This window comes from Candoia aspera, chromosome 4, assembly GCF_035149785.1.
Source record: "Candoia aspera isolate rCanAsp1 chromosome 4, rCanAsp1.hap2, whole genome shotgun sequence".
Taxonomy (NCBI): Eukaryota; Metazoa; Chordata; class Lepidosauria; order Squamata; family Boidae; genus Candoia; species Candoia aspera.
In genome coordinates, this window is record NC_086156.1 from 15,890,428 (window position 1) to 15,916,181 (window position 25,754).

General features: G+C 38.6%; 1 protein-coding gene across 1 annotated transcript in view; it reads right to left on the minus strand.

The window, feature by feature from the left end:
- Positions 1-356: 356 nt before the first annotated feature.
- Positions 357-25,754, minus strand: part of LOC134496275 (coiled-coil domain-containing protein 7-like) — a 66,619-nt gene continuing 41,221 nt past the window's right edge. The window contains exons 10-17 of the mRNA XM_063302012.1: positions 25,665-25,730; positions 20,887-21,240; positions 18,437-18,501; positions 9,496-9,739; positions 4,646-4,706; positions 3,617-3,736; positions 2,036-2,116; positions 357-469 (exon numbers count right to left, since the gene is read on the minus strand). Coding sequence (XP_063158082.1) covers positions 357-469; positions 2,036-2,116; positions 3,617-3,736; positions 4,646-4,706; positions 9,496-9,739; positions 18,437-18,501; positions 20,887-21,240; positions 25,665-25,730 — 1,104 coding nt within the window. The remainder of the gene's footprint in view (positions 470-2,035; positions 2,117-3,616; positions 3,737-4,645; positions 4,707-9,495; positions 9,740-18,436; positions 18,502-20,886; positions 21,241-25,664; positions 25,731-25,754) is intronic.

A 25,754-nucleotide genomic window follows, 5' to 3' on the forward strand; every position in this document is an offset into this window, starting at 1 on the left:
TTTGGGGGGACGCCGCTTTTGCTTGGCAGACTATCTGATTTGATACCCACCAATATCTTGCTGTTTTTGTCTATCAGCCTGTACTTGTTGATAACCCTTCAAGTGAGAGTCCAGGATTGAAAGCAAGGTGGTTCTTTCCTCTGCCAGTTCATCTATTTCTTCCTCTGTTAAGAAAGGAAGGCTTATTTAATCTAACCAATGGTACTAAGGTACTAAACATACAAAAGTAAAGTTACAATTATATCACTTTATGGCCTTTGGCTGTAATAAAGTTTCATTCATTCCATCACTTTATTTTTCTACACTGTATAACAAAAAGGATGGCCTATACTAAGGATCTCAGTTTAATGTTTATCTTAACAGATTCTACCTGACAGATCAGCTTCAGCAGGCTGCTCTTGCTGTAGAAGTCTAACAACTGATTCTATATTTGCAAGTAATGTTCTTTTTTCTTCATCTTCTCTTTCACCTACATGGATTGAAAAACTTGAGAGATCATATAATCATAAAAAATAGGGTATTTCCCTTCCTCCCCACCATGTGCTATATGAAAGAAACTTATTTAACTAATCTTATGTTGGCTCTGGAGTTCTCTGTGCCAAAGCCCCATTGCAGGGAGATGCAGCCTGTTTGATCGGCCTGACCCAGGTGACTGATGGACCTAGTCAGATTCCAGAAAGAGCCTGGATTCTTTTCCCAAAGCTTTGGTGCATGGTTTGGCTGGGGTCTTGGCCACAGCTTGGAATGAACATGCAACAAGGGCCCTGGGTTGAATTGTGCCTGTGTGGACTCTGTATGAGTATGGATCCCATAGAGCTGACGGAGATTAAACGACACAAGATACCTAGAGCACCACTGGCAAAAGGCAAAGAGCAAAGCCAACTGAGCACTGGTAAGAGCCTTTATTAGGACTTACCTTGTGGCAATAAGAGTGGTGAGGTGTACTTACTTCTCCACTCTTATTACATCTGCAGATAGCCAGCCAGCAGCCCTGTTCAGATTACAAGGTCCCTTCTGGGTAAGAAGGGACTGGAGGAACCCTTGCTGGGCCACTGTGAGAAATATTCTTGGCATGTGTTGGATAAAGTCACTTCACTTCACTTGGAGTTGGATGCTGGCTGAGTAGGTCCTATGGAACTGACTGAGGTAGGTCTGGGCTCTGTTATCTGAAAAGAGTTTTAGCCAATCACTCCCAAGGAAGTGGATAGGGTCCTCAGAGCAATGAGTTCTGCCACCTGTGTGCTGGACCCATCCGCCTTCTGGTTGGTTCAGGCCTCCTGTGAGGTGGTATGTGGTTAGACCCAAGTGGTGATTAATGCCTCTTTGCAGGAGATGGTGGTGCCACCTGTTTTGGTGATGATACACCCTCTTCTTAAGAGGCTATCCTTGGACCCAACCATGTTAGACAACTTTGTCCAGTCTCCAACCTCTCCTTTTTACAAGATTGTTGAGCAGGTGGTAGACACTCAGCTTCAGAGCACCCTAGATGAAGTGGATTATATAGACCCTTTTCAGTCAGGATTCAGGTGGGGTTACAGCACTGGGACAGCATTGTTCACGCTTGTGTATGACCTGTGGAGGGTCCATGATGAGGGTGGTGCATCTGTCCTGGCCCTCCTGGATCTCTCAGCAGTGTTCAATACCATCAACCATGGTATCCTTCTGGACTGGCTTCAGGGGTTGGGAGTGGGGGCACTGTCCTGCAATGGTTCTCCTCCTTCCTCTGTGGCAGGTTCCAGGTCGGTGTTAGTGGGAGGTGAGAGGTCAAGCCCTAGGCCCCTGCAATATGGGGTGCCTCAGTGCTCAGGTCTTTTGTTCCTCCTCTTTAACATCTACATGAGACTGCTGGGATATGTCATCCAATGGCATGGGGTGCAGCATCATCAGTACACAGATGATACCCAGCTATGTATCTCCACGACTGGAAAACCAAGAAATTTATAAACCAAGCAAGTGGTTTATAAAATACGTGAGATACAAACACCATTAAATCTTTTCATAGCTGATAGTCACATGTTCCTAATTTATCACTTACCAGCTTGCTTTAGTTCATCTGGAGTTACCAGCTGATTTAGTATCTGAAGTATCTCATGTTTTTGTCTCTCTGGTAATTTACCTATCACATTGAAAAAAATGCAAGTGAGAGTTTTGTTAGGAATATAACTTATGGACTCTGTTCTTGGTCATTTAGGTCATAGGCTAATAATACAGGAAAACAAAATATATTTGAGATCATATAGCCACTCCTAACCCATCCTGTGCTTGCTGCTATATTTCTATCCAGGCTAGTTGTCTGGGACACAAGTAATAAAATGAATTTTTTTTAAAATAAGAGGAAACTCTGTGTCAAGAGCAAGGTGCCTATATATTTCTGGGGCAATTATAATTTCTTTCAAAATCATATTTACATATTCCTTTTATCTAATATTTTGAGCTATAATTACAAAATGTTCTTTGTAACTAGTATCTTGTACAATGGTTTGTTCCAAACATAATATGATTGGATTGAAATTGTATTGTTTAATTCAGTATTTGGCAAGACAGTCTCTTGATTAGAGATTCAGGCTTGGCATAAAACTTTGATTTGAATGTGCTTGTTGCTTACTAACCAAATTGGGCCCAAAATTTCTGGCATTATCTTTATGATTAGCAGGGAATGCTGCATGTGGCAAGGCTGTAACTAAGGCAAGTAACCTAGTCGATCTTAATAAAAAGCATTATGTGAAAGACTCAATTGACCAAGGCCATGACAGGCAACAAAGGTCAAAATATGTGGGCCCATTCAGTGATGAGTACAGGATACGGAAGGTTGAAAGTTATAAATAAAGGGAAGAGCATGAATTACCACATGAAATGAAATGAAGTAAGAAAAACAGATATAGTTTGAGTCTATGAAACTAAGAGAAAAGAGAAAAATAATAACATAGAGTGGAGTCTGCAAAAAACGAGATATGAAAGGAAAAGAAGTGAAAGAAATGAGAGTAGAAAACTGTACAGAGAGAAAATATAAATTCTTTAGGAAAAATTATTAGAAGACAGAATAATCTCCCAGCAGAACAAATAGAAAGTGGACTTAAGGAAAGGATGAGAAAGATGCTTGGAAGAGAGTGAAAAGAATTCCACCCATTTCTCTGGCAGCCTCTAACAGAATTCTTCTCACTCATATATATTCTCATATATACAGGGCTTGATTTTATAATCAGAATTGCTTCTATGTGTATTTTAATAGATCGAGTACTATTTAATTTATTGTAAGTATAGGATGTATAATTTTTTCTATTAAACACTTATATACATTTCTATTTCTATTAAATGCTTATCTATATATCCACACACTCTTTGCTTAAACTACAGCAAAAGACCAATTACTCTAAAATAACTAAGCATTAAAAATAACCAGTAAGTACTGTTTTATTTTTTACATCTTAGCAAACTAAGGGCAGTGCTAGCCTAGGGTCCCATCTCCAAATCAGAGGGCTTAATCTTTCTTGACTGTTTCTGATTTCTTTTTCTTTGGGACATTTTAATCAAACTTTAGACCCACATAGGGTATGATCTTGAAGACACTTATCAAAGAACATAGTATGTTCTGCACTCATATTTCAATGATACCTACTTTCGCCAGGCTCAAGCAAGAGTTTTGCTAAAGTTTCGGCTTCAGGCATTTCCTTTAGCTCAGCCATACAATCTGCTAACTGAAGCATGCTTTTACTGATCAAGTGGTGACTTTCCTCCTCTATAAAAGCAAAACATTTTTAACATGTTACAACAGTATTGTTTTTGAGACAGACAGCAAAAGACATTAAGATCACTGTAACATGCTGCTTATACATTCAGAAATATTTAAGCATCGTTGTATTTCAGATAAATTTTAATTCTGCGTGTATGTATATAATTGTGTTTATGTATACACACACAGACATGCACACAGACACACATAATACTGCAATTATGTTTTATGATAAGAGCAAAATCAGCAGTACTCTGTAATGTTGTCTGTGGGATGAAATCATGTTCACTGGCAGTCATATCACAATTGTAGAATCTCAGTTTAAGAGTAACCTATCAGAACAAGAAATACATGGCCTAAAGGAATACACAGCAGAAACATTAAATTTCCAAGCTTAATGGAACTTACTTTTGGATTGGGGGTAGAGAAGTTTTTATCCTGTTACAGTCAAAGAAAGGAAACGTAATATAGTATTTTACATCAAGAAAATAATGGGGCTGAAGAACATAGGGATTCTTAGCCTTTCCCAATGTACACCTTCAAAATTCGACATTTATTTATTTGTGTTTCAAATTTCTATCACCACCTCTCTCCCCCAAAAACTTTTGGACCTCACGAACACCTGCAGAGCTTTTTAGAAGGATGAGAGAGGCTACAGGAATGCCCTAATTCTACCAATGCAAGTCCTTGTTCTCCAACGAAGTAATATTTGCACAGCTTCAGAAGATTAACCTTTCCCCAGCCTTGGGATTTATTCGTAAGTAAATTACATTTTAAAAATGTATTTATGAATTATTGTAGTAGGATATTTTTAACATACTGTAAGATTTCTGTTTTCCAAGAACACTGCATAGGATATCATGCATGTTTTATCATAATTTTTTAAAGAATAACATAACTGAAAACAATAATTACCTTCTTTAAGTCCTACTGAGTCTATGCCAAGTCTTGGACTTTCTTTTTCCAATGTTAAATGCTATTGAAAATAATTTTAAAAATGATAAATGGAAAAATTCTATTATATGCTTTTTCAGTATGTGTATATTAAATCTGTTGGTCTCACTATTTATTTTTCATATACTATAGTCACAATTTAGGGATTATTTCCTTGTTTTCTGTTATTATACTCAATTCTTTACAATATGGATTAAACTATGAAGAGTTACATTAATTTAGAGGAAATTGGGTAAAAGGTAAAAAAATATGGGTTGATTAATGTGAATTTCAAAAAATTTTTTAGTATGAACTGTCACATCACAAGTTATTTATAAAAATAATAAAGGCAGAATAAAAATAAAAAATAAAAAAAACTTCACACCATCTCTCTGAAGGAGACGCTGTGGTCAATTCTGCAAGAATACACCTTACTAGCCCAAGAAGTAGAAGTGATGACTATAAAAAGGAGGTAAAAACAATAATCAGTTATAGAAGTTTCAAATGATTATTAGTTAGGAAAAAGAGGGCAAGGAAGAAACTCCACCAAAGTACCAGAGGATTAATGAGGGTGGGGATTAAGAATTGGAAATATACTTGACAAAGTGTTTCAGATGTGGACCCAAATAACCCCCCCCCCCCCGAGTTACAGTCTTTAGGAGTAGGGGAAGATAAAATAGGCACTCAATATAGGAAGGTTCTTATAATGTACAGAAATATTAGAAGCAGATTCATCCCCAGGCCTGAAACAGAAGAGAAGTGGGTCCCACATACAAACCTGATTCTTTTCAGGCCGCAGAAAAAAACTTCCATTTTGACTTCTGGTGACATAGTGGCTTAAATAGCTGCCTTATTTGTTCCCTTTCCTCCTCTCCTTGCTAATTACTCCAACCAGTTTGATAATCTCGTAAACTATTCCAGTTTTGTTTTAAATGTATAAAGTGCACTTTGTACTACATAGAGAAGTACACATTTTAATATGACTCAAAGTATGATTTTAAAAGTTTCTACCTCTTCAGTCAAGGAGGATATCTATCTATCTATCTATCTATCTATCTATCTATCAATCATATTTTTATTACCGCCCATCTCCCCCACTCGGGGGACCCTGAGCGGTTCACAATAAAACAGTATAAAATACAATAAAACCAGAATAATATCAGTAAATATACATACAAAATATAATAAAATCCAAGTGATGGCAGATCTAATTCCACCCAAAGGGGACTGGAACTGGTCCCAGCAGTAGGGAACCAACCAGCCCCAAGAGTGGCTCCTCCTCTCCCCACTCCAGGCATGGTGACAAAACCAGGTCTTCAGCCATTTCCTGAAGTCCAGAAGAAAGGAGGCCAACCAAACTTCCAGGGGAAGGATGTTCCAAAGGGCGGGAGCTGCTGCAGAGAAGGCCTGCCTCCTGGACCCCGCCAGATGGAATTCTCTTGCAGACGGTGTCTGTAGCATGCCCTCTCTGCATGACCGGGTTATATTAATTAATATACAATTATTAATTGTATCATTAAATTATACAATTTAATTCCCAATCACTCCTCTAAAGAAGAGTTAGTCTTGCAAGTGAAATCACAAGATGAAATTGTATGGTTGAGATTCCTGAGAGTCAATCCAAAAAAAACACCCCTGTATCTGCCAAAACAATTTAATCTGGGGCTGGGGCTTTTTCTAAGGAAGAACCCAGTCTCCAGCTGATGGATAAATTGCGGACAATGTGTAAGCTCATGGAGATCAACCATAACAAATTATGTTCTGAGTTGGCTATTATTTGTAGAGATATTGGCAGATTAAATAAGAACATTACCACTCTGGATTGCACATAAAATTACTATGAGATGATAAGAAAACAATTCAGGCACAACTTAACAAGTTTCAAAGAGAGCTGGAGAAAAACAAGTAATTACTTGTTCCCCAGCTGAAGTCTGCTGGATATACAATTCAAAAGCAAGTACAGTAAATGACATAGATCTGCATAATAAAACCCTGATTAAGTACAAGAGTATCTAACCCACAGACATTTTAGTCGTTTGTTGCCTAGAGTTCCTTCTGGTAGATGGGCAGCCATATACGTTTGTTTAGTAAACAAATAAATGCATACATAAAGATTATTGATTTGGGGGGAAAACGTTCACAAGAGATACTTTCACTATCTTCAATTGTGATTTGGAAATTGATGATGCCTTTCACATAAGAACTAATGCGAAAAAAAACCAAGAAGTGCTGCTCCTATTAGTGTTATGTTTCAGAGAGTTGCAGTTTGTCATACAGTCTGAAGAAAGGCATGTCTTTTCCTTGACATTTAAACAGCACAAGCTTCAAATCTCTCCTGACATTCCACCTTGCAAAGATCCCTTTTGAGGAAGGTATTCTGTGTGACTCACACTTGGCTAAAGAAAAATCAATTAATTTTTTCCTTGTTTCCTGCAATCTTTTCTCTCAATCTGAAACCAAATTAAGCAATTTAAACATCCTGATGCTCCTTTAGCATTTCTCACTGGGCAATAACATAGCTATCTGGGAGAACTGCAGACTCTTCATGAACAGGAAGAGATAGAGAATGGGTAGAAACCTGGAGAAACTCTGAAGCAGCAACAAAATAAGTGGTAAAAGCCACAGAAACTGTAGCTGTTAGTAGTAAAGATAAAAGGCGAAGACAGTAATGCCACTGATTACACAGAATGTATCTTCAGCCTGGTCAATTGCATAGCAGGAAATTAAGGCTATGGTACAGTCACAGTTATAGGGGGGAAAGATTGGTGTCATGCACTGTCTGGTAGTGTTTTGGAGGATGATGTCCTCAATCATAGGGTCCCTAAGGAAATCCATAGAACTTTTATCCTCAAAATGCCCAGATTAATCCATGTTACAGCAGTCTCCATAATTTCAGCAGTCTCAGTATCTACCTCCTCTGCAAGATTAACAGTCTGGGGAATTCTTGGATCCAGGGGAGCCAAGTTGTATCAGTATGTGGGAATGACCTTGGGAGACTGGAGGAAGAGCTGCAGACTAGACAACCATGCAAAAGGTATCTCAGCCCACAGAAGGAAAAGAGTGGTGGGAAGCATCTCAGAAGGGACCTTCCTTAGTTTTCTGGAAAGTAAAAATAAGGAAGGGGAGAAATGCTTTCAGACTTGCAAGACTGATATCAGCCCTTCAAGGTAGTCCAGACAAGAAATGCAAACCATGAGTACTACCACTACAATTATTATAAGGTTACAGTAACATTATTTTGCAAGTATCTACTGTAGACAGGAAGTCAGTGGCATGACCACAATCAAAATTTGTTCCTAGAGAAACTATTTTAAGAGGGATGAGTCATTGTAAAAGGTGAATTATCTGAAAAGAAAGCAGAGTTTAAGAAGGAAGTCTTTGTGATGCACTAACAATGAGGATAACAATGATAAAAATATGACTAAGGCATATGAGACAAAGAGAATGCCTGTTGATTGCTGATAATTTTCCTCTACACTTAATAAATGTTCTAAAGGGCATTTTTGATGTTATTGTCCCAATGGCCACACAAGTAAGAAGCCTCATACACCATGCAAAACAAGATATATTTTAACCCAAGGTTTATGTGGGAAAATGTAGAGTAAATTAGAAAAGTTGAAGAAATGTCCTCCATAAAGGAGAAATAATGGAACAAACATTTACTGAGACCAACACAGACACAAATGCTAATGCAGGAAATTAGCAAAAACCACACTCAGAAGTATGCATGCTAGCAGGGTGTGTGTGCATTTGATGCCAAAAAGTTTTTGCTACTCTAGAAAATTCTTACATGGGCTCTACAGAGGCATCATCACCGATAAGTATGATACAGGGAAACCCCAAAGAAGCAAGAGTTGTATCTGGGGTTATACAAAAAAAGAAGCAACTTCTATTAATTGCAGAATACAAGAATTAGTATTTTGTTATGGTTATTAGCAGACAAAGAGCTGGTGTAGTATCGTGATTAAGGTTCTGGACTAGGAGTGAGGAGACCCAGATCCCAGTCCTCCCTTAGGTATAGAAGCCAGCTAGTTGACTTTGGACTAGTCACTTTTTCTCAGCTCTATACTAGGAAGTTGAAAAGATCTATCTACTGAGTCAGGCTGAACCAGTATGGCATATTACAATCCATAACTTTCAATGAAGAGGCCTTCACCTTGCAGTGGGTTGATTTGGTTCATTATAATTAGCAGTCCATTTCTTTTATAAACCAGATTACAGGTTAATAGTTTACAGCTATTAATAAATATAAACTAGTAAATTAAGCTGATAAATATAAGCTAATGAGATGTTGCTTTAGTGTTTGCAAAGGAAATCTTATGCAGAATGTGAAAGAGCCCAGTCCTTTAATTTTAGAAGAGTAGCTGAAGGAATGGTGAATGGGAAGAGGAAGTGGGAGAAAGAGACTGAGAGAGACAAAGGCTAGAAAATCTTGGAATGCAATCTTTCTCTAAAAGCTTGATGTGAAATATTAGATCTGAACAATGCTAACAATACCCATGATGCTTGTCTCCATCTATGTTCTACCTGTATTTTTGAAAACAGGAGGTACTACAAACTTACCACAAATGTCTAATACTCAAACTATTACTGCTGAAATATTCAACACAATTTTTAGGTGTGTGCTTTCTGCATATAGACTAATCTGAAATAATTTGTATTATTTCTAGTCTTTCATCAATGTTTGCAGTGTAAGATCATATTTGATGTTTCAGTAATACACGTAAAAACCCCTGTGTATGGGTCAATGACAGTCACTTGTCCTTATAAGCTTAGATGATGATGTCATAGCAACTGAAGGTCTTTTTTCCCCCAAACTCTCCCATAATTACCTTAAATTCAGCTGAATCTTCCATTCTGAATTCTGGAATAACTGGTAAAGTTTTCTGTTCAGTGCTTGGCACACGTTCTCCCATACTGAGCTGAGGAGATATGGTAATTTCTTTTCCCTTTCTTTTTGAGTCTGGTGGAAGCATTTCTACAGGTTTATCTAAAACTACTGGCAATATTTTTTCCTCAATTTTTGCAGAATCAGGCACCTGCTGCTTTTCTTGTATAGATGTGTCTTTCCCTGCGCTTTAAATATAACAAAGAGCAATTATTTCCTAGGAAAGATTATGAATGGCAGTCTTGAATTCCTTCAGTTCCCAAAGTTCTTACTCAGTTAAGAGGGCACAGTGGTCAGTAAGGACTTCTACAGCAGATATTTCACCACTTCCAAAGCCCCAATAGCTTCTGCCACCAAGGGTGGAAGTTGGTGGTGGTGGTAGCAGTTATAGGAAGCTTTTTATTCTGACAGATTTTATTAATTTAAATGTCACCAATGAAAGTAATGGCACTAATTGAAGTTTTCTCTGAGAGGACTGAAGCAGTTTTGATTTAACAGAGCTGACTCAAACATCTACACAGAACTCTCCATTGGGGTCCTTAAGTTTGTTACCACCAGTTTTGTTACTTTTTGCCTATGGAGTTCTCAAGGGATGCAGGGGAGAATCTACAGCAGTACAATCTTACTCAGCTGCCAATACTCCTCTCAGGTGCAAAAAGGCTCCTCCAAAAGATCACAGACCAGCAATCCATGAGAAGAGGGATAAAATTGTTCATTAGGCCAAAGAGCACACTAAAATGCTTAAATTAATTTTCTGTAAATCTGTTAAAATTATTTAACAAATCTGTCTCAGATAATATTTCTGCAGATACATTTTTATTTTGTTAGGAAATTGAAAAACAAAAACTCTGCAGTGTTTTAGTTGTCACTAATATGTCAAAAATAATACGTTTTCTTCCTTTTTTAAAATGCTTAGTTGCGTGCTTACTTTGGGGGAGAGGGAGGGGGAGGGAGGGAGAGAGGGAGAGAGAGAATTTAACTTGCTCAAATACAAATACAGAAATATACCCCACAGATCCAAAGAATAATATGAAAAACCTTATTCTTTGCAGGGAATCAGCAAACATGTTATTCTATTTTATTCTACAGTTCACAACAAAATCTGGCTGTAATATAGTTATCTCCATTTATTCCTCTGCAGGCATGCTATTTATGACATACATATCATCAAATTCCAACAATATACACATTACACATGAGTAATCCATTATGTGAAAGTACACAATCACACACATATTTTTCCAATTTTAATATTTTGTTCATGACTCTTAAATGTCATATATGGATTGGTTAGAATTTATATATAGTTTAATTAGAAAGTTAAAGATAATTTCTCTTGTTTTCTGTGATCATTTTCCAAAACCAATGTTGTATTTGGAACATTTTCTAACTTTATGCCATATCCCAAATCAGGCTTAAAAATTCACTTCTCTTTTCCTGCCATAATGAAACAAAGACAAAGAAAGAAGGTCCAGCAGCTGTATAATAGACAATCTTGGTACTGCATAATTTTCTTACATATAAGCGATGTGAGAAAAGGGAAATTAGCCAATCCCTTTGGTCTAGTCGTTAAGGTGCTGGGCTAAAAACCAGGAGGCTGTGAGTTCTAGTCCCGCCTGAGGCATGAAAGCTGGCTGGGCGACCTTGGGCCAGTCCCTCTCCCTCAGCCCAACTCACCTCACAGGGTTGTTGTTGTTGGGAAAATAGGAGGAGGAGGGAGTATTAGGTGTGTTCCCCGCCTTGAGTTATTCATAAAAATAATAAAAGTGGAATAGAAAATAAATAAAATAAAATAAATGCTAGATTAAATATTGAGAGGCATATTTTAATTCTTTATTATGTATCTATGTATGCCTAACATTCTTAATTTTGGCTGGATTAGGCCAGAATCATGTTAATCAGATTTCAGAGAATATAATTGGATAGCAATAGTATTTTCAACTTAACAGAAATATGACTGAATGGGGAATAACTTACCCGTAGTAGCCCAAAGCTCTAATCAGCTTTCCTAAGACCCATGCAGTCTTTGTATTAGACAGTAAGTTTTTATAATGCAATGGTAAAGTACTTTTTAGATATGCTTTTAAAGAACTTTCTAGGACACATTTCTATGATCTATGACACTAACCTCAGGTACCACAGCATATCTTAATCGTTCTCTTGTCAAACTGAGGGGAGACCAACTGAGGAGAAGCAAATCAGACACGGGACTGCCCTACCTGACTCCTTGCTGTCCTCTGAGACTATCACCACATCCTAAGTACCTCTGGCCCACCTCCTTGCCCCATAATACTTAATATATTTAAATCAGCTCAGAAATAATCTAAATTTAATTGTTCCAATGTGTTACTATTGGAGTGATTCTTTTCCCTCCTACACACAAACACACATGCAAGAACTGCTTCTGCCCTGCCAATCTTTTGCTGGCATAGTACCCAGATATGTTGGTCATCCCATTATCAGGGCCCTACAAACAACATTGGGACTGCTCTGCTAAACCAATATGCAAGTTTCAGACGGCCTTCACTGTGATTTTAAATATTTTATATCTGATTTTTGCTATTTTTTAATTTTAGCTTCATGAACCATTTTGGGAATGCAATTTAGCTGAAGTGGCCAATATATATTTTAACATGTTATGAATGAACAAAGCCTAAAGAAATAACTAAAATGGAAGCAATCTTTTTTCAAAACAAATTAAAACTTTTCTAGTGATGTTTTCAGTAGTGTCTAATAAGACTGCAGAACATATTGGAGCACAAAACATCTTATTTATTCATCAGCAAGACCCGGCATCCTTGTATTGGTTTTATTTCACTCCTCGTGGAAGTTTGGAAATCATTCTTCAAAGATTTTCAGGAATTCTTTTAGGACCTAAAGAGCAATCCGGGATTAATTTTAATAGATTATTCTGTGAGTGTTATTAACAATTATAACTGTGCTACAACAATTGGAGTGGAATACCTTTCCAACAAATATCATTTTTTTCTTCTTTTAGTGGGATCTACCATAAAATGTCTCCTTTGTTTTGATTGACAAAACATTCCTATTAGGGAATACTCTAATGTAGAAATATCAATTGAAGCCCCACAGTAAAGATTACACAGTATTCCCAGGTCCAAATAGAAACTCATAGTGCTGCACAGTTTTGCTTGGTGAAAGATCAAAAGAAGGTATTCTCTCTCACAAAACCTTGCCTCAGAATATTTGGAATTGAGCTTTTATTGCTCTACAGCTGGGGCAGGGGAGTAAACACTTTTTTGTGTTATATTGTATCTTACCTTATTTTGTCTTATTGTATTTTACTGCAGCTGATGCCTATGCTTTGATATGGTCAAATAGACTAATCAATAAAGTATATTACTATTACTTTTTTGTGTGTGTATGTCCTTTGAGCCAATCTTGATTCCTGGCAACTACATGGACAAGTCCGTGTAGTTCTCTTGGCAACATATTTCAGAAGAGGTTTGCAACTGCCTTCTTCCTAAGGCTGAGAGAGAGTGACTGGATCAAAGTCATCCCACTGCCTTCATGTCTAAGGCAAGACTCTTGATTTCTAGCCCAGTGACTTTAACCGTTACACCAAATTGGCCCTCAGACACAATACAGATTCCTTACGGTAAGAGAGGAGAAACATGAAACTACAAAGCACACATTTTACCCAACTCTTCTCCCTTCCAGAATAATATAAGCTGTTATATAAGCTCTGGCAGTCTAATTTTCTCCTTTATTTTTTTTCTTTCTTTCCTCCACATTCCACAGGTACCAGAAGCTAAAATTTGAGATTCTATTTTTTTAAAAAATCATTTTAATTTACAAATAATGTACTTCTGTATATCTGGAAAGTTCCATGAGCATGCCAAAATGCTACCTGATTTTTCAGCAGTTATTTTTCAATAGAGGAGACTATATGTAGCTCAGGGTTGAACTTTGGAGTCCTTGGTGCTCTCTGAGCTTGGTTGTTTGCTTGCAGACATTTCATTACCCAACGAGGTAACATCATCAGTGAGAGGGAGTGTGGGGTTTGCTGCCTGATTATATATATTAGGTTGCCTTGCCAGTGTTGGTGGGGGAGTGGTTTTCTCCTTGGTAGTTCCTTGATTAGGGTATTGGTTTCTGCAAAGCAAACCCCACACTCATTTGCACTGATGATGTTACCTAGTCAGATAATGAAACATCTGTAAACAAACCAAGGTCTCCACAGTGATTTTTCAGTTCCAAACTGAAAGGCACAAGGTTAAACAGATAGGTACCATTTGGTATTAGAAAAAAATGATAAATGTGACCAGAAAAAATGGTGCAGTAAGTTGTGCTTTATATAGGAAACAATAATACCATACTGAAGAATGTTCAATTTCTCTCACTCACATTCATCCATCAAGAGACACTATGGCCACTAGCTTTTTTCAAACTTCACGAGCAAATCAGCATCACAAACCACACCTCTCCCAAAATTTTTATCTGCTATCAGGGTGAACAGTTCATTGTATAATAACATCTGTAATTATGCTATCAGTTATGCTGCATCAGATACAGGCAATGTTACTAACAAATGTTTTACAAACAAATTCTTCATAAAGAATCCCCTTTGTTCAACATAAAGCCTGGGCATGCCAAGCATGACATCACTTGAAACAACTCTAGTGAACAGCAGCATTCTGAATAATCTTTAAATAGCTATCACCACACTATAAAAACCTCTAACATGAACTTTAATCTGTTTCATCCGTCTTTATTGTATTTATGCCATTGTTACCCAATGTTTTATCACTTCAACTTCCTGATATAGTCAAGGAATATGATTACAGGTAGTCCTTGCTTAAGAACCACAATTGGGACCGGCAACTCCGTCACTATGCAACATGGTCGTTAAGTGAGACATCACTGACGGTGATGGACTTACAACCTCACTTCCACTGCAGTTGTTAAGCAAATCACCTGCGGTCATCAAGCAAGAAATCACGTGACCGCAAATTGCAACTTTACTGCCAGCTTCTCCATTGACGCTGCTTGTTGGAAGCCAGCTGTGAAGCACGCAAATGACAGTCATGTGACAATGGGGGGATGCTGTGATGGTTGTAAACACCTGCCACTTGTGAAGTGCCTGAATCTTGATCATGTGACCGTGGGGACGCTGTGACGGTTGTAAGAGCAACGACTCGTCATAAAGTTACTTTTTCAGTGCCACTGTACCTTTGAATAGTTGCCAAATGGGGCATTCATTAAGGAAGGACTACCTGTATATGCTTGAGAGAAATTATATTGATTCTCTCTTCAGATCATGTTTGACATATTGACTTCAGTAGGAACACTAGGCATATTAACAGGAAATCCCTTAGAAGCCATCAGAAAATATTGGATTGATCAGCCTCCAAGACCAGACTGGTCTTCTAACGCTGTGTTGGATTAGAGTTAGAGTCTAAAATATATGATGTCATGATTTGTCTGTGACAGTGGAATAAATAAATTCCATAAATTTGTTCAGCAGAAATTACCAAGCCTAAAGGAAGATCTGCTGATACATAAGCACAGTAACAGCACAATATTGGTCCTATGAGAATGAACTCCTTGATGTTGATGTCCCTAGAATCTAAAGTCTGGGAATTATAACACTAAATCATAATAAATAATTGAGATGTTAAAAATGTTAGCAGCATACTACTGTATACTAACAGAGCCAGTTTGATGTAGTGATTAAGGTGCTGAACTAGAAACCATGAGTTCTAACCCTCCCTGAGGCATGAAAGCCAGCTGGAGGTCAGTTAATCTCTCTCAGCCCAATCCACTTTACAGGGTTGTTGTGGTGGGGAAAGTAAGATGCTGCCTGGAGTTGTACAAAATAAAGGCAGGATATAAATCTAATAAATACATAGAGCTCACACGCTTTTTCAACTCTCCAGAACCAGAAAGACACTCGGAATCAAAATCTTACCTTCTCAAGGGAAGAACAGAATTGTTTGAGAGGCCCAAACAATTCTCTGCACATTGACATGAAGCCCATGCTTATTTTTAACTAAAAAGCAGGAAGACACCACTGAGAAAAACTAATTCCCCAACCTATTACATCTGAAACTTGGAGGATTATTATTTTTTTACATACCACCTAGAGCAATAGCCCTTCCAATCTCAATGCTGATCTACTGTGTATTAAACTATTACAGGCTGAGAAAAATACCAGAAGTGAAGTCAGCACTGGATTGATGCTATTCCTTTTATCTGATCGATATGACCCTGATCCTGCTTCAATGCTGGTATTTTACATTTTATTTCCCCAGTGCCGTTGTTTATTGTTTTCCATTGTTATAACATGCTTTCAATCTTTTTTGTATGCCACTTAAAGTTGTTTGCAATTAGCTGGCCTTATAAATCAATAAACAAATAGTCTGACCCCTTTTCTTTCACTTGGCTAATCTGACATTATAGTCCTCTCTGCCTTTGCCCATTAACAAACTGCTATTCCATGCTATTTCATCACTACCCCAAAAGCTAATGCTGAAATTCAACATCACTGACTAAAAGATATAAGACAAATCTATAATAGTGGCCTACTTAAAATCAGAACTATCAGTAACTTGCTGATTACTAAATAAGTGAAAAGATCAATGTTAAATGGCAGAAAATATAGCCCAATGGAGACCAATGATCAAGTTAATCACATTTCTGCCATCCCTTTTCTTCCTGAAAAATTCAATTGATGTTACCTTATACCAGTATTTCTCAAAACAACCAGTTTTCACTATTTTAGGGTTTATATTACACATTTTATTACTTTCCCACCACAAAATGATGGGAATTGTGCAATTTTTAGCAATCATGCAAAAACAGGATTTACACCACACCTTGTTTATTCCTGTTTTAAGGTTTGGATTTTCCTAAATCCTCTAGCTGCTTGAAAAAGAGATCTTAGGTCTTCACCTGTCCAGCAGAAAGCAGCAAAGAGAAATGCTGGTAGGCAGCATGTGAAATATACTTTTCTAGGGTCTAGGTTTCAAGCTGACAGTTTTGTACTGTTCCTCTTTGTTATTCTGATATAGCAATAAGAATTAAAAACTACTTTTGAACAACTGTGTTACTTACTAACCCAGTTGTATATATAAGTCCATGTTTTGTCAATGGAAAAAGGATCCATAGATGAAAAGAAGAGCTATTTGAAAGTTGCCATTTGTTTTAAAAGCATCTGCCTATGATCTGTTGACATAGGTACATTATCATATCAGAATCTCTTTAAGTTCACAAAAAGACAATTCAGAGCAGAATTCATTGTGAAGACGAACATTAGCTTAATATAAAAAAAAACCACTGCATAATTAAAGAGGCAGTAATTTTCAGTGCCATTGCACTATAAGAAAATTTGCTTTAGAAATCTTTCATAGTAACTTGCATTAGAAACAATAACCTTTGAACAAATCTTTGCCAAGGAGAGATTGAGATATTGCTCAGCAATATAGATAGATCAAATCTGTAACAAAATCTATAACTGAACTAGGTCTAGCAATGTATGGTCCTTACACAATATTAAGTCATAGATACTTACAGAACAATAATTACTTGAACATCTTAAACTAGCCATTAATACATTAGAGAGCTTCTCATACTAATTAACATGGGGGAGGGTAGAGAGGAAGTTGATAACTACTATTTCCAAATAAAATGAAAGTTGATAACTATTATTTCCAAATAAAATGAAACAGCAGAGTTGTATAAAAACAAATGCCAAAATCTCAGATATAAAATACAAAGTTCATACTGTATATCTATTTTATATAATGTACCCAAATCTAAAAATATTATGTATCTATACTTTCAGTAAAAATTAGCAGGATAATTAAATATTTTTAAAGCTTTTGAGTCAGTACAAAAATCTTTTTTTTTATGTTGAGTGGCAATATATTTAATGAAAGTATTTGTTGATCTGTTTGGACCTTGTACATTGGCAGCCTCTAAAATTCCTAAATTATTGGGCATTTGTAGAAGTTTCTGGCAGAGTCCAGATCTGCTGTTCAGCTATTTAAGCAACTGAAGAATATTGCTAAGGATTGACAACTTACAAGAACTTTGAAATAAAGAGTTTGAATACACTATCTAAACAAATCAGTGATCTCGTGTTTTAACATCAGGCACGTCTTAGGAGTTTGTGATAAATTCATCAAAACAATTTTTCATCTTACTGGACACTCCAGCAGTTTTTAAGAAATGTTGTCTGTCAAATTTTTTAATACGAGTGTAAAAAATTTGAAGTAACTTTCATACCCATGATTTGAACTTGATCTTTGGTTGTCCCATTTAGGTTTAATATCTGTATTTTTATCGTTATGTATTGAGAAGTGAATTAATATTTAAAGATGTGAATGTGTTGTTTAACTACAGTATTCATTGAGAAATTGAAATCTGTCAATCTATAAGGAACTCTGGGTATATCACTCTTGGGTGTAGTAAAGAAGGTAATAATGTGCAGCTGGAAAGAAGGTACAACCTAAGGGATAAAATTCTGGCTTAAAGAAATGTGTGTGCTTTCAGCCTTTAAACTGATCCTTTAAAGATACAATGGAAAGACTGACCAGCATGACTCTGTGTGGTCAAAGTTAGATTTGTTGTTGATATCAAATATTACAGGAACTTAATTAGGGAATATTTTTGCCTCTGGTATCAAAATATCTTTGGCAGACCCTGATGAAAAACATTTCAATAGCAGGAAAGAAGTGATATAATTATTTAATAGCATAACAAATAAGAGGTACACATGTGACTAAATTATATATTATATTTCTTAGGCATGAGGCAAAAACTTAGTTACTACTGGAAATGATTCTAAAGCAGTTGTTCACTACTGAAAGTCATGATACTTCATGATACTATTTTACTACATTATCAACTTTTATACCTACCCCTTTGTACGCCGTTTCTTCATTTCGGAAGATTCCTTGGGTTTTAGCACACCTTTGGAATCAACCTTTGAAAAAAAATATAATCAATTTATACATGCCTGTATACAAGGAGCTTGGGAAATCTCCTTTATCTTAATGTATCATATCTACTTATGAACTTTCATCAACTACTCATCCAAATAAATATTCTATGATAATCTTTAAATTTCATTTTGGTAAAGAATATTAATTCTGAATCCTATAGTACTACTTTTTGTGAACAAATTAATATAAGATGCCTTCATTTGAATGCTGTTAAGGATTCAGCTTTCTCCCCTATTTAAATTCTGTTTTTAGAACATAATGCATCAAATTATTCAAGGTTGTAAATGAATTTAAAAGTTTAATTTTCAGACATTTGAAAGAAAGATTTCTTTTCTTCCTTCTTCTTAATGAGAAGGAAACTTATTGTTTAGGTTTTATGCTGGGATTCAGAGGACCTTGGAAGCACCTCTTCTCATTTCAGAATACAACCAAACTTATGGCAGAACAGATTATAACCCAATTATCAACATTAATAGGCAGAGGATATGGGAAAAAACAAATTGGGTAATTTTCAACATTTTTCCTGGCATGCTGCAAAAAAAGTTTTTGTGAATGTAAAGGTAGGCTCTATGTTGGAGCACCAATTTTCTTTGGAGCCATAGGATCAAACCCTTCCAAAATAACCTTGCAGGATGAAGTCTCAGCCATCTTCTCTGGACCTGCCTAGCCAGTATCAAACTCAGAATGGATCTGAGCAGTTTTATCTTCCAGATTCTTAGAAAATTCCTTACAGCACCCTTTTAAATGTTCATCTCATCTGTCCTTCCCCCATAAGGCCACTTTGTAAAGGGCCACTGACTGGCAATCTGCAGATGCAGCAAGAGCAGAAAAATACTGGTGCTTCACCACTCTTATCACCAATGTGTAAGCCTGAACATAAGATCTAACACAATTGGTCAGAATTGCTCCTTGTTTTATGCCTGAGGCTCTGTAGTTACCTCTTGGTTCATTCTCTGGAGCTACTCAGTAAGCCAAAGAGACCTCCTGGGTCAGCAAACCAGGTGAGACCATTCAAGTGCAATTTCATCTATGGCCTTTGGCACCTTCACCAGATAGCTAAAGCCTAAGTGGAACTGCCCACTGCTAACTTGGAAAATTCATATACAGTAGTAACCTCTGGAGACCAAGCAATTTCATTAGATACTTGGGGCAAATTGATCTCCTTGTAAACCAATGCAGAACACCTGTGGCATCATGCACTAATTTGAAGAGTGGATCTTTAACAGATTGAACTTATTATCTAAGTTCTAAACCAAAAGAAGTTGCCATCCAAGCTATTCTTTCCGAATAGAAACACAGCCTCATTAGCCAACAGTTTCCTGCATGGTCCCTTGGTTAACATGACATAATCCACAAAAGTTGAAATTTTGCTCAGACACCTTCCTCTAAAATGGAGTCCCAAGACTCAGATTTGAAACCTGATGATTGATATGCCCCAAAGCTGAAATGCAGGTTCCAAGTAGGGAGTCCTAAACAGAGCAAGAGTTATGTCAACTTCTTTTTGTATTTTGCTAGTTCAGATTCAATTAGTGTAAAGCACTGCAGACCTCAATATTCATTCCCTCTTGACCATCCATAGAGCAACCCAGAGTGAGCGGTGCTATCAGTTCCAAATCAGATCTGATGGCACTAGCTATTTTGTGTGCCAAAGTAGTTGAATACGAATTAGCTCCATGAGGCAAGCTTCAAAATCCAATTTAATGATGGTTGGATTAGTAATAGGCTAAGAATCTGTGGTCTTTTCCCCAAAAGATGCCCATAATCTTGAGGACCAAAATCTCCTGGCTTAATTTGTTAATGCCTAACATTGCAAGCAGGTACCAAAAATATATTCCTCTCCAAAACTAAAAGAGGCACAGTGCATGCCCATTGGGAGTTCTATGTAATTGACACTTTTGGAAGGCCATGCAGCTCTACCTAGATTGGAGAGCCCACATGGTGCAAATTACCCATGGAAATAAATCTTGTAAGCAGAAAAAAAGTTGTAACTAGAGATGATAAGAAAGAAAACTTTAAAAGGAAGATAAAAATGTCTGGATTTTCCAATACATTTAGTCAGTGTAAAGGAATACTGAAACGAAAGGGCTTGACCAAAGCCTAGATATCTATAATTTTGATAAGATTTCAGCTTCCAAAGCATGAATACCAGAAAAAGTACAAACCATTACATAAGAAAAATTACACATTACTTCTTACACACATCTGTATGTGAATACTAATATTTAATATTAATATTCTTTATTAATATAAATGTCTATTCAAAGTACATTATTTTGTTCCTGTAAAAACTACTTCATTATGTGCTCTAAATTCATTCATTCAACAATAACCTTAATAACTATAACAAGACCAACAGCACTGCTTACCATCTCAGCTTTTATTTTCTTTGATTCTTGCATTTTTTTATCAGTGTCTTCAGATTCGGAAGCCTCTTTTGGAGGTTTTTCCATAACACCAGGTGGTCTTTTTTGTTTAGAAAATTCCTGACTTTTTTGTGGAAGTATTTCACTTGTTTTTTCTGTGTCAGCTCTTGGCAATTTTGGGGTTATTTTTTCTGCTCCACTAATAGATATTTCTTTTAAATCATCTCCTTTAACTTTCCCTTTTGACATTTTCTTGCCTTTCTTTGGTGCCTCTTCCCCAACTGCTGAATAAGGGAATTGCCAGTCTGGAACAGTTGGAGGTATTTCAGCAAGTTGAATCTTTGCCTCCTCAACTTCCTGTATTTTTAAAAAAATTAAGTAGAATACATAACATTTCCTAACAATTTCATCAGGTTTCATAGTCTTTAAACTTGAAACTCTCAATGCAGCATCCACAAAATGTGATGGCAATGACAAAGACATAATCCTCTCCTTTGTGCTAAATCATATTGATTTCTTTTTTAAATAGAGTATTTTGCCTCTTGTTCCTTGCTGGGCCTTTGCTACCAGGTTGAATAGCTAAGGATTGTCACTGCCCTCCCTTTGCTACCAGACTGAATAGCTAAGGATTGTCACTGCCTCCCTACTTTCTACCCAGAGAGAAAACAAACAGCTGCATCCCAGGTGACACTGGCCGCTCAGCATTATGCATCAAAATCCTCTCTATCCAAAGTTCACAAGTCCATCTTCTTCCACCAATCAGTTTTTCAGATAAAACAGAGGGAAAGCTCCAGAGATGCTGAAAGGTGGAACACTATGCACATGTTCTGATCTCTTTGAGTCTCATTGCCACATGTAGGGGACAAGATGGACATTCCCCAGCAAGCTTTAGGCTTCACAATAGCCACGAGACCTTCCGCCAACAACAGTGGAGTTCTCTAGTCTTATGGTCTTGTGGGGCTTCAATCTCCCTTCTGGGGGAGGGGAGGGGTCTGAGGCAGCTCAGGAGTTCATGGCTACCATGACAGCCATGGGCCTATTTCAGGCTAACCAGAGCCCGACATGGGACAATGGTCACATACTGGATCTGGTTTTCCTCTCAGAGCAGTGACAATGTGATCTGGAATTGGAGGAACTTTTGGTGTCTCCCTTGTCATGGTCAGATCATGCCCTGGTAGCCATGGGATTCTCTGGTGCCACTATTCACTGCAAGCAGGCAGGACCTATTAGATTGGTCTGCCCTCGGCGACTGATGGACCCTGATGGATTTCAGAGGGAGCTGGGTGCTGTTGCTGCTGGTCTGCTGCACAGTCTGTCTGAAGCCTTGGTTGCTGCTTGGAACAAAAGGGCTGAAGCCTCAGATTGGATCGTGCCTACATGACCTCTCCCCTTTTCTGGATCCCATCATTCCCTGTCATTCACAGAAGAGCTAAGGGAGATGAAACAGAAGTAGAGATACCTAGAGCATCACTGGCACTCAATGAGGGACGAACTCAACCGGACACGGGTTAGAGCTGCTATTAAGGCTCACCTTGTGGCAGTAAGGGCGGCAAAGCAACAATACTTCTCTGCCCTTATTGTGTCTGCAGATAGCCATCCAGTGGCCTTGTTTCAGGTGACACATGCCCTCTTGGGTAAGGAGTCCCAGAGATCCCCTTACAGGACCATGAAGAAGAATTTGCTCAGTATCCATCAGACAAAGTCGCTCAAATTCGTTCTCAGTTGGATGCTGACTTTGTCGCGGGTTCTGGGGAGATGCCTGGGACGAAATCTTGCCGTTATATGGAAATGCTGTGAACCAGTTGGGCCTGACAGAGTGGACAGGGTCCTCATGACTGTGAGCTCAGCCACCTGCTCTTTGGACCCATGCCTCCCTGGGCTAATTAAAACTGCCCAGTGTCATGGCCCAGAACTCAGACTCTGAGGCTGCTGCTCCAGCTGAAACTGTGGAATGTCAGGAGACACCACGCCAGGAATCACTTGAGGTTGATCAAACACAGGCACCATCAGAACAGCTGGTGCAGTCAGATGACAAGGCATGGCCCCCGAGCCGTCACTCAGTGAGCAGAGCAAAGAGCAGAACAAAGACACTCAATGAGGGTTCTTGCCAAACAAGGGAGTAAATAACCCTACTAAAGTTAGCTGGCTGCAGCCTGATGTAAGAGGCAGCCCTGACACATGTTTCTCTGTTGGAAACAATCCTCTGATCAGCTCCAATGTGTCATTCCTGTGAATCCTGCTCATGAAACCCTGACTTTTGGACTGGCTGACAAACTTGACTTGGCTGTCTGGACTGGATTTTGACTCCTGTTGAAAACGAAATTACCCAGGCAAGCTTTCGTTCCAAGAGATAGATTGATTTACATTCCTTCCCTTGTCTGCCTTTATCTGTGCAGCCTTGAGTAAATTGCTTTTCTCACCTAGCAATCCGTGTGTGTGTTTGACACCTGAAACAGGACATACAGGGAGTGACATGTGGGTGGGTTCTAGCAGTGGAAAATTCTTCCTTGGGTGAGGAGGTTGTTCCTCCACCTCTTAAGGGGGCGCTGGTTCAGCCCCCCCTCAAGAAACTATTGCTGGATCCCACCTTACTAGAAAATTTTCAACTAGTATCTAACCTCCCCTTTTGGGGGAAGGTGGTCGTGCAGCAACTTCAGAGGAGCATGGATGAAACAGATTATCTGGACCCCTTTCAGTCAGGATTCAGACCTGGGTATGGGACAGAAACAGCATTGGTTGTGCTTTTAGATGGTCTCTGGCAACAGTGGGATGGGGGTTTTGTGTCCAGCCTTGTTCTACTTGATCTCTCAGCGGCCTTCGATATCATCAACCATGGTATCCTTCCAAATCGGCTCTGGGGATTGGGGGTGGGTGGCACAGTATTGTGCTGGTTCTCCTTCTTTCTCTGGGGCAGACACAAGTTGGTGTTTATTGGGGGCAAGAGATCCCACCCTCGACTCCTACTGTGAGGGGTGCCACAGGGGTCAGTGCTCCCCTTCTCCTATTTAACATTTAAATGAAGCTGCTGGGTGAGATCATCAGCCGTCATGGGAAGAGGTAACATCAGTATGCTGATGGTACTCAATTATATATCTCCACCCCTGGTGAATTAAGTGATGCTGTTGATGTCCTATCCCAGTGCCTGGGGGCTGTGGGGGTCTGGATGAGGAACAAGCTTTGGCTGAACCCTGGCAAGACTGAGCAGCTTTGATTTTTAGGGGCTTCTGTTTCTGGGACTTTCTGTTTCTAAGGTACTGGATGGGGTTGCACTGCCCCAAACAGATCCTGTGTGAAATCTAGGGGTCCTCCTGAACTTGCAACTCCTGCTCAAGGAGCAGGTGGCAGTCATGGCTAGGACTTTTGTACAGCTTTGTGTTGTGCACCAGTTCCACCATTCCTGGATCAGGAGGCTCTGCTCACAGACACTCATGCCCTAGTCACTTTCTGAATGGACTACTGTAATGAGCTATACAGGGGGCTGCCCTTGAAGAGTATTCAGAAGCTTCAGCTGGTGCAAAATGTGGTGGTGTGGGCAGTCAGGTGTGCTCCTAGAGTAACAAATGTTACACCTCTGCTCCATGAACTGCACTGGTTGCCAGTTTGCCTCTGAGTCCAATTCAACCGTCAATGACCGTTAAAGACCTTCAGGGCATGAGGCCAGGTTATTTAAGGGATCGCCTCTTCCCAATTATGTCTGCCTGTCCCATCAGGTCCAGCAGAAGGGGTATGTTGCGGGTCCCGTCTGTTAATGAGTTACATTTGGCAGAACCCAGGAGATGGGCCTTTTCTGCCATGGAACCTGCCCTGTAGAACATCGTTCCGCCCAAGGTGAGACTGGCTCCATTCTTGGCAGCCTTATGGAAGTCCCTCAAAGTGTGGCTGTGTCAAGAGGCTTGGGGAACTCAAGAAACTGGAGAATTGCTGAGATGGCTACACTTCTTGTAAGTTCGAAGATGCTCTCTTTTAGTCTTTTTTAACAATACTGATGTTCTTTTATTATGAGATGTTTTAATGTTTCTCTTTAATGGTTGTTTTTATTGTATGCTGCCCAGAGTCACATTTGTGAGACAGGTAGCTATATAAATGTGAAGAAAAAATAAAAAAAAATTAAATGTCCACTGCCATCACCCAGGTGCCCATTCCTTCTGCAACATCAAGGTCAGGCATCCCCAGGCCATGGTTGTTGCTTGGCTGGGAAATCATTCCCAGCTGAACACACACACTATCACTGCCATCAGGTCAGGGATCATCACCACCCACATTGCCATCACTGTATCAACAATTCTTCCACAGATGAGTGGCAGTGCCTTCAGCCCAGCACCACCTGCTGCTGAACAACTGCAGAGCAGCAGTGCTGCTGCCACCGCTCTCCCCCAGCTCACCAAAATGACCATTAGTTGCAGTCCATCATTCAATCAAGCACAGGCTGCCAAACAACTCTTCCTTCTTGGTCAACCAGAAGCCCCTCTAAAGGCTCTGCTTGTCACCATTACATGCAGCCATCATGAACATCTATCACACCAAATCACAGCTCAGAAGGATTCCAAATACCCTCCAAATCTTCTCCAGTCCTTCACGAAATCCACAAGCCATGACCAACATACTTTGCCAATTCCTACAGTCTATCTTTGTAACCAGTCATAAGAATAAAGCCGGGAAATAATGAGAGCTGAATTTCATATACTGATTTGAGTAATTTGACAATATAACTTAATATGCTAGACCTAAACATGTGAATCCATTTCTGCCTAAAGGGACTAGAAGATTCTCCTCCAAAATACCTGTAATGCTTTCTGTAGCTTCTGTTCAAGCATTTTCTTCTCTTCCTGAAGTGACTGAATGTTTTCCTACAATGTCAATGTCAATATCAA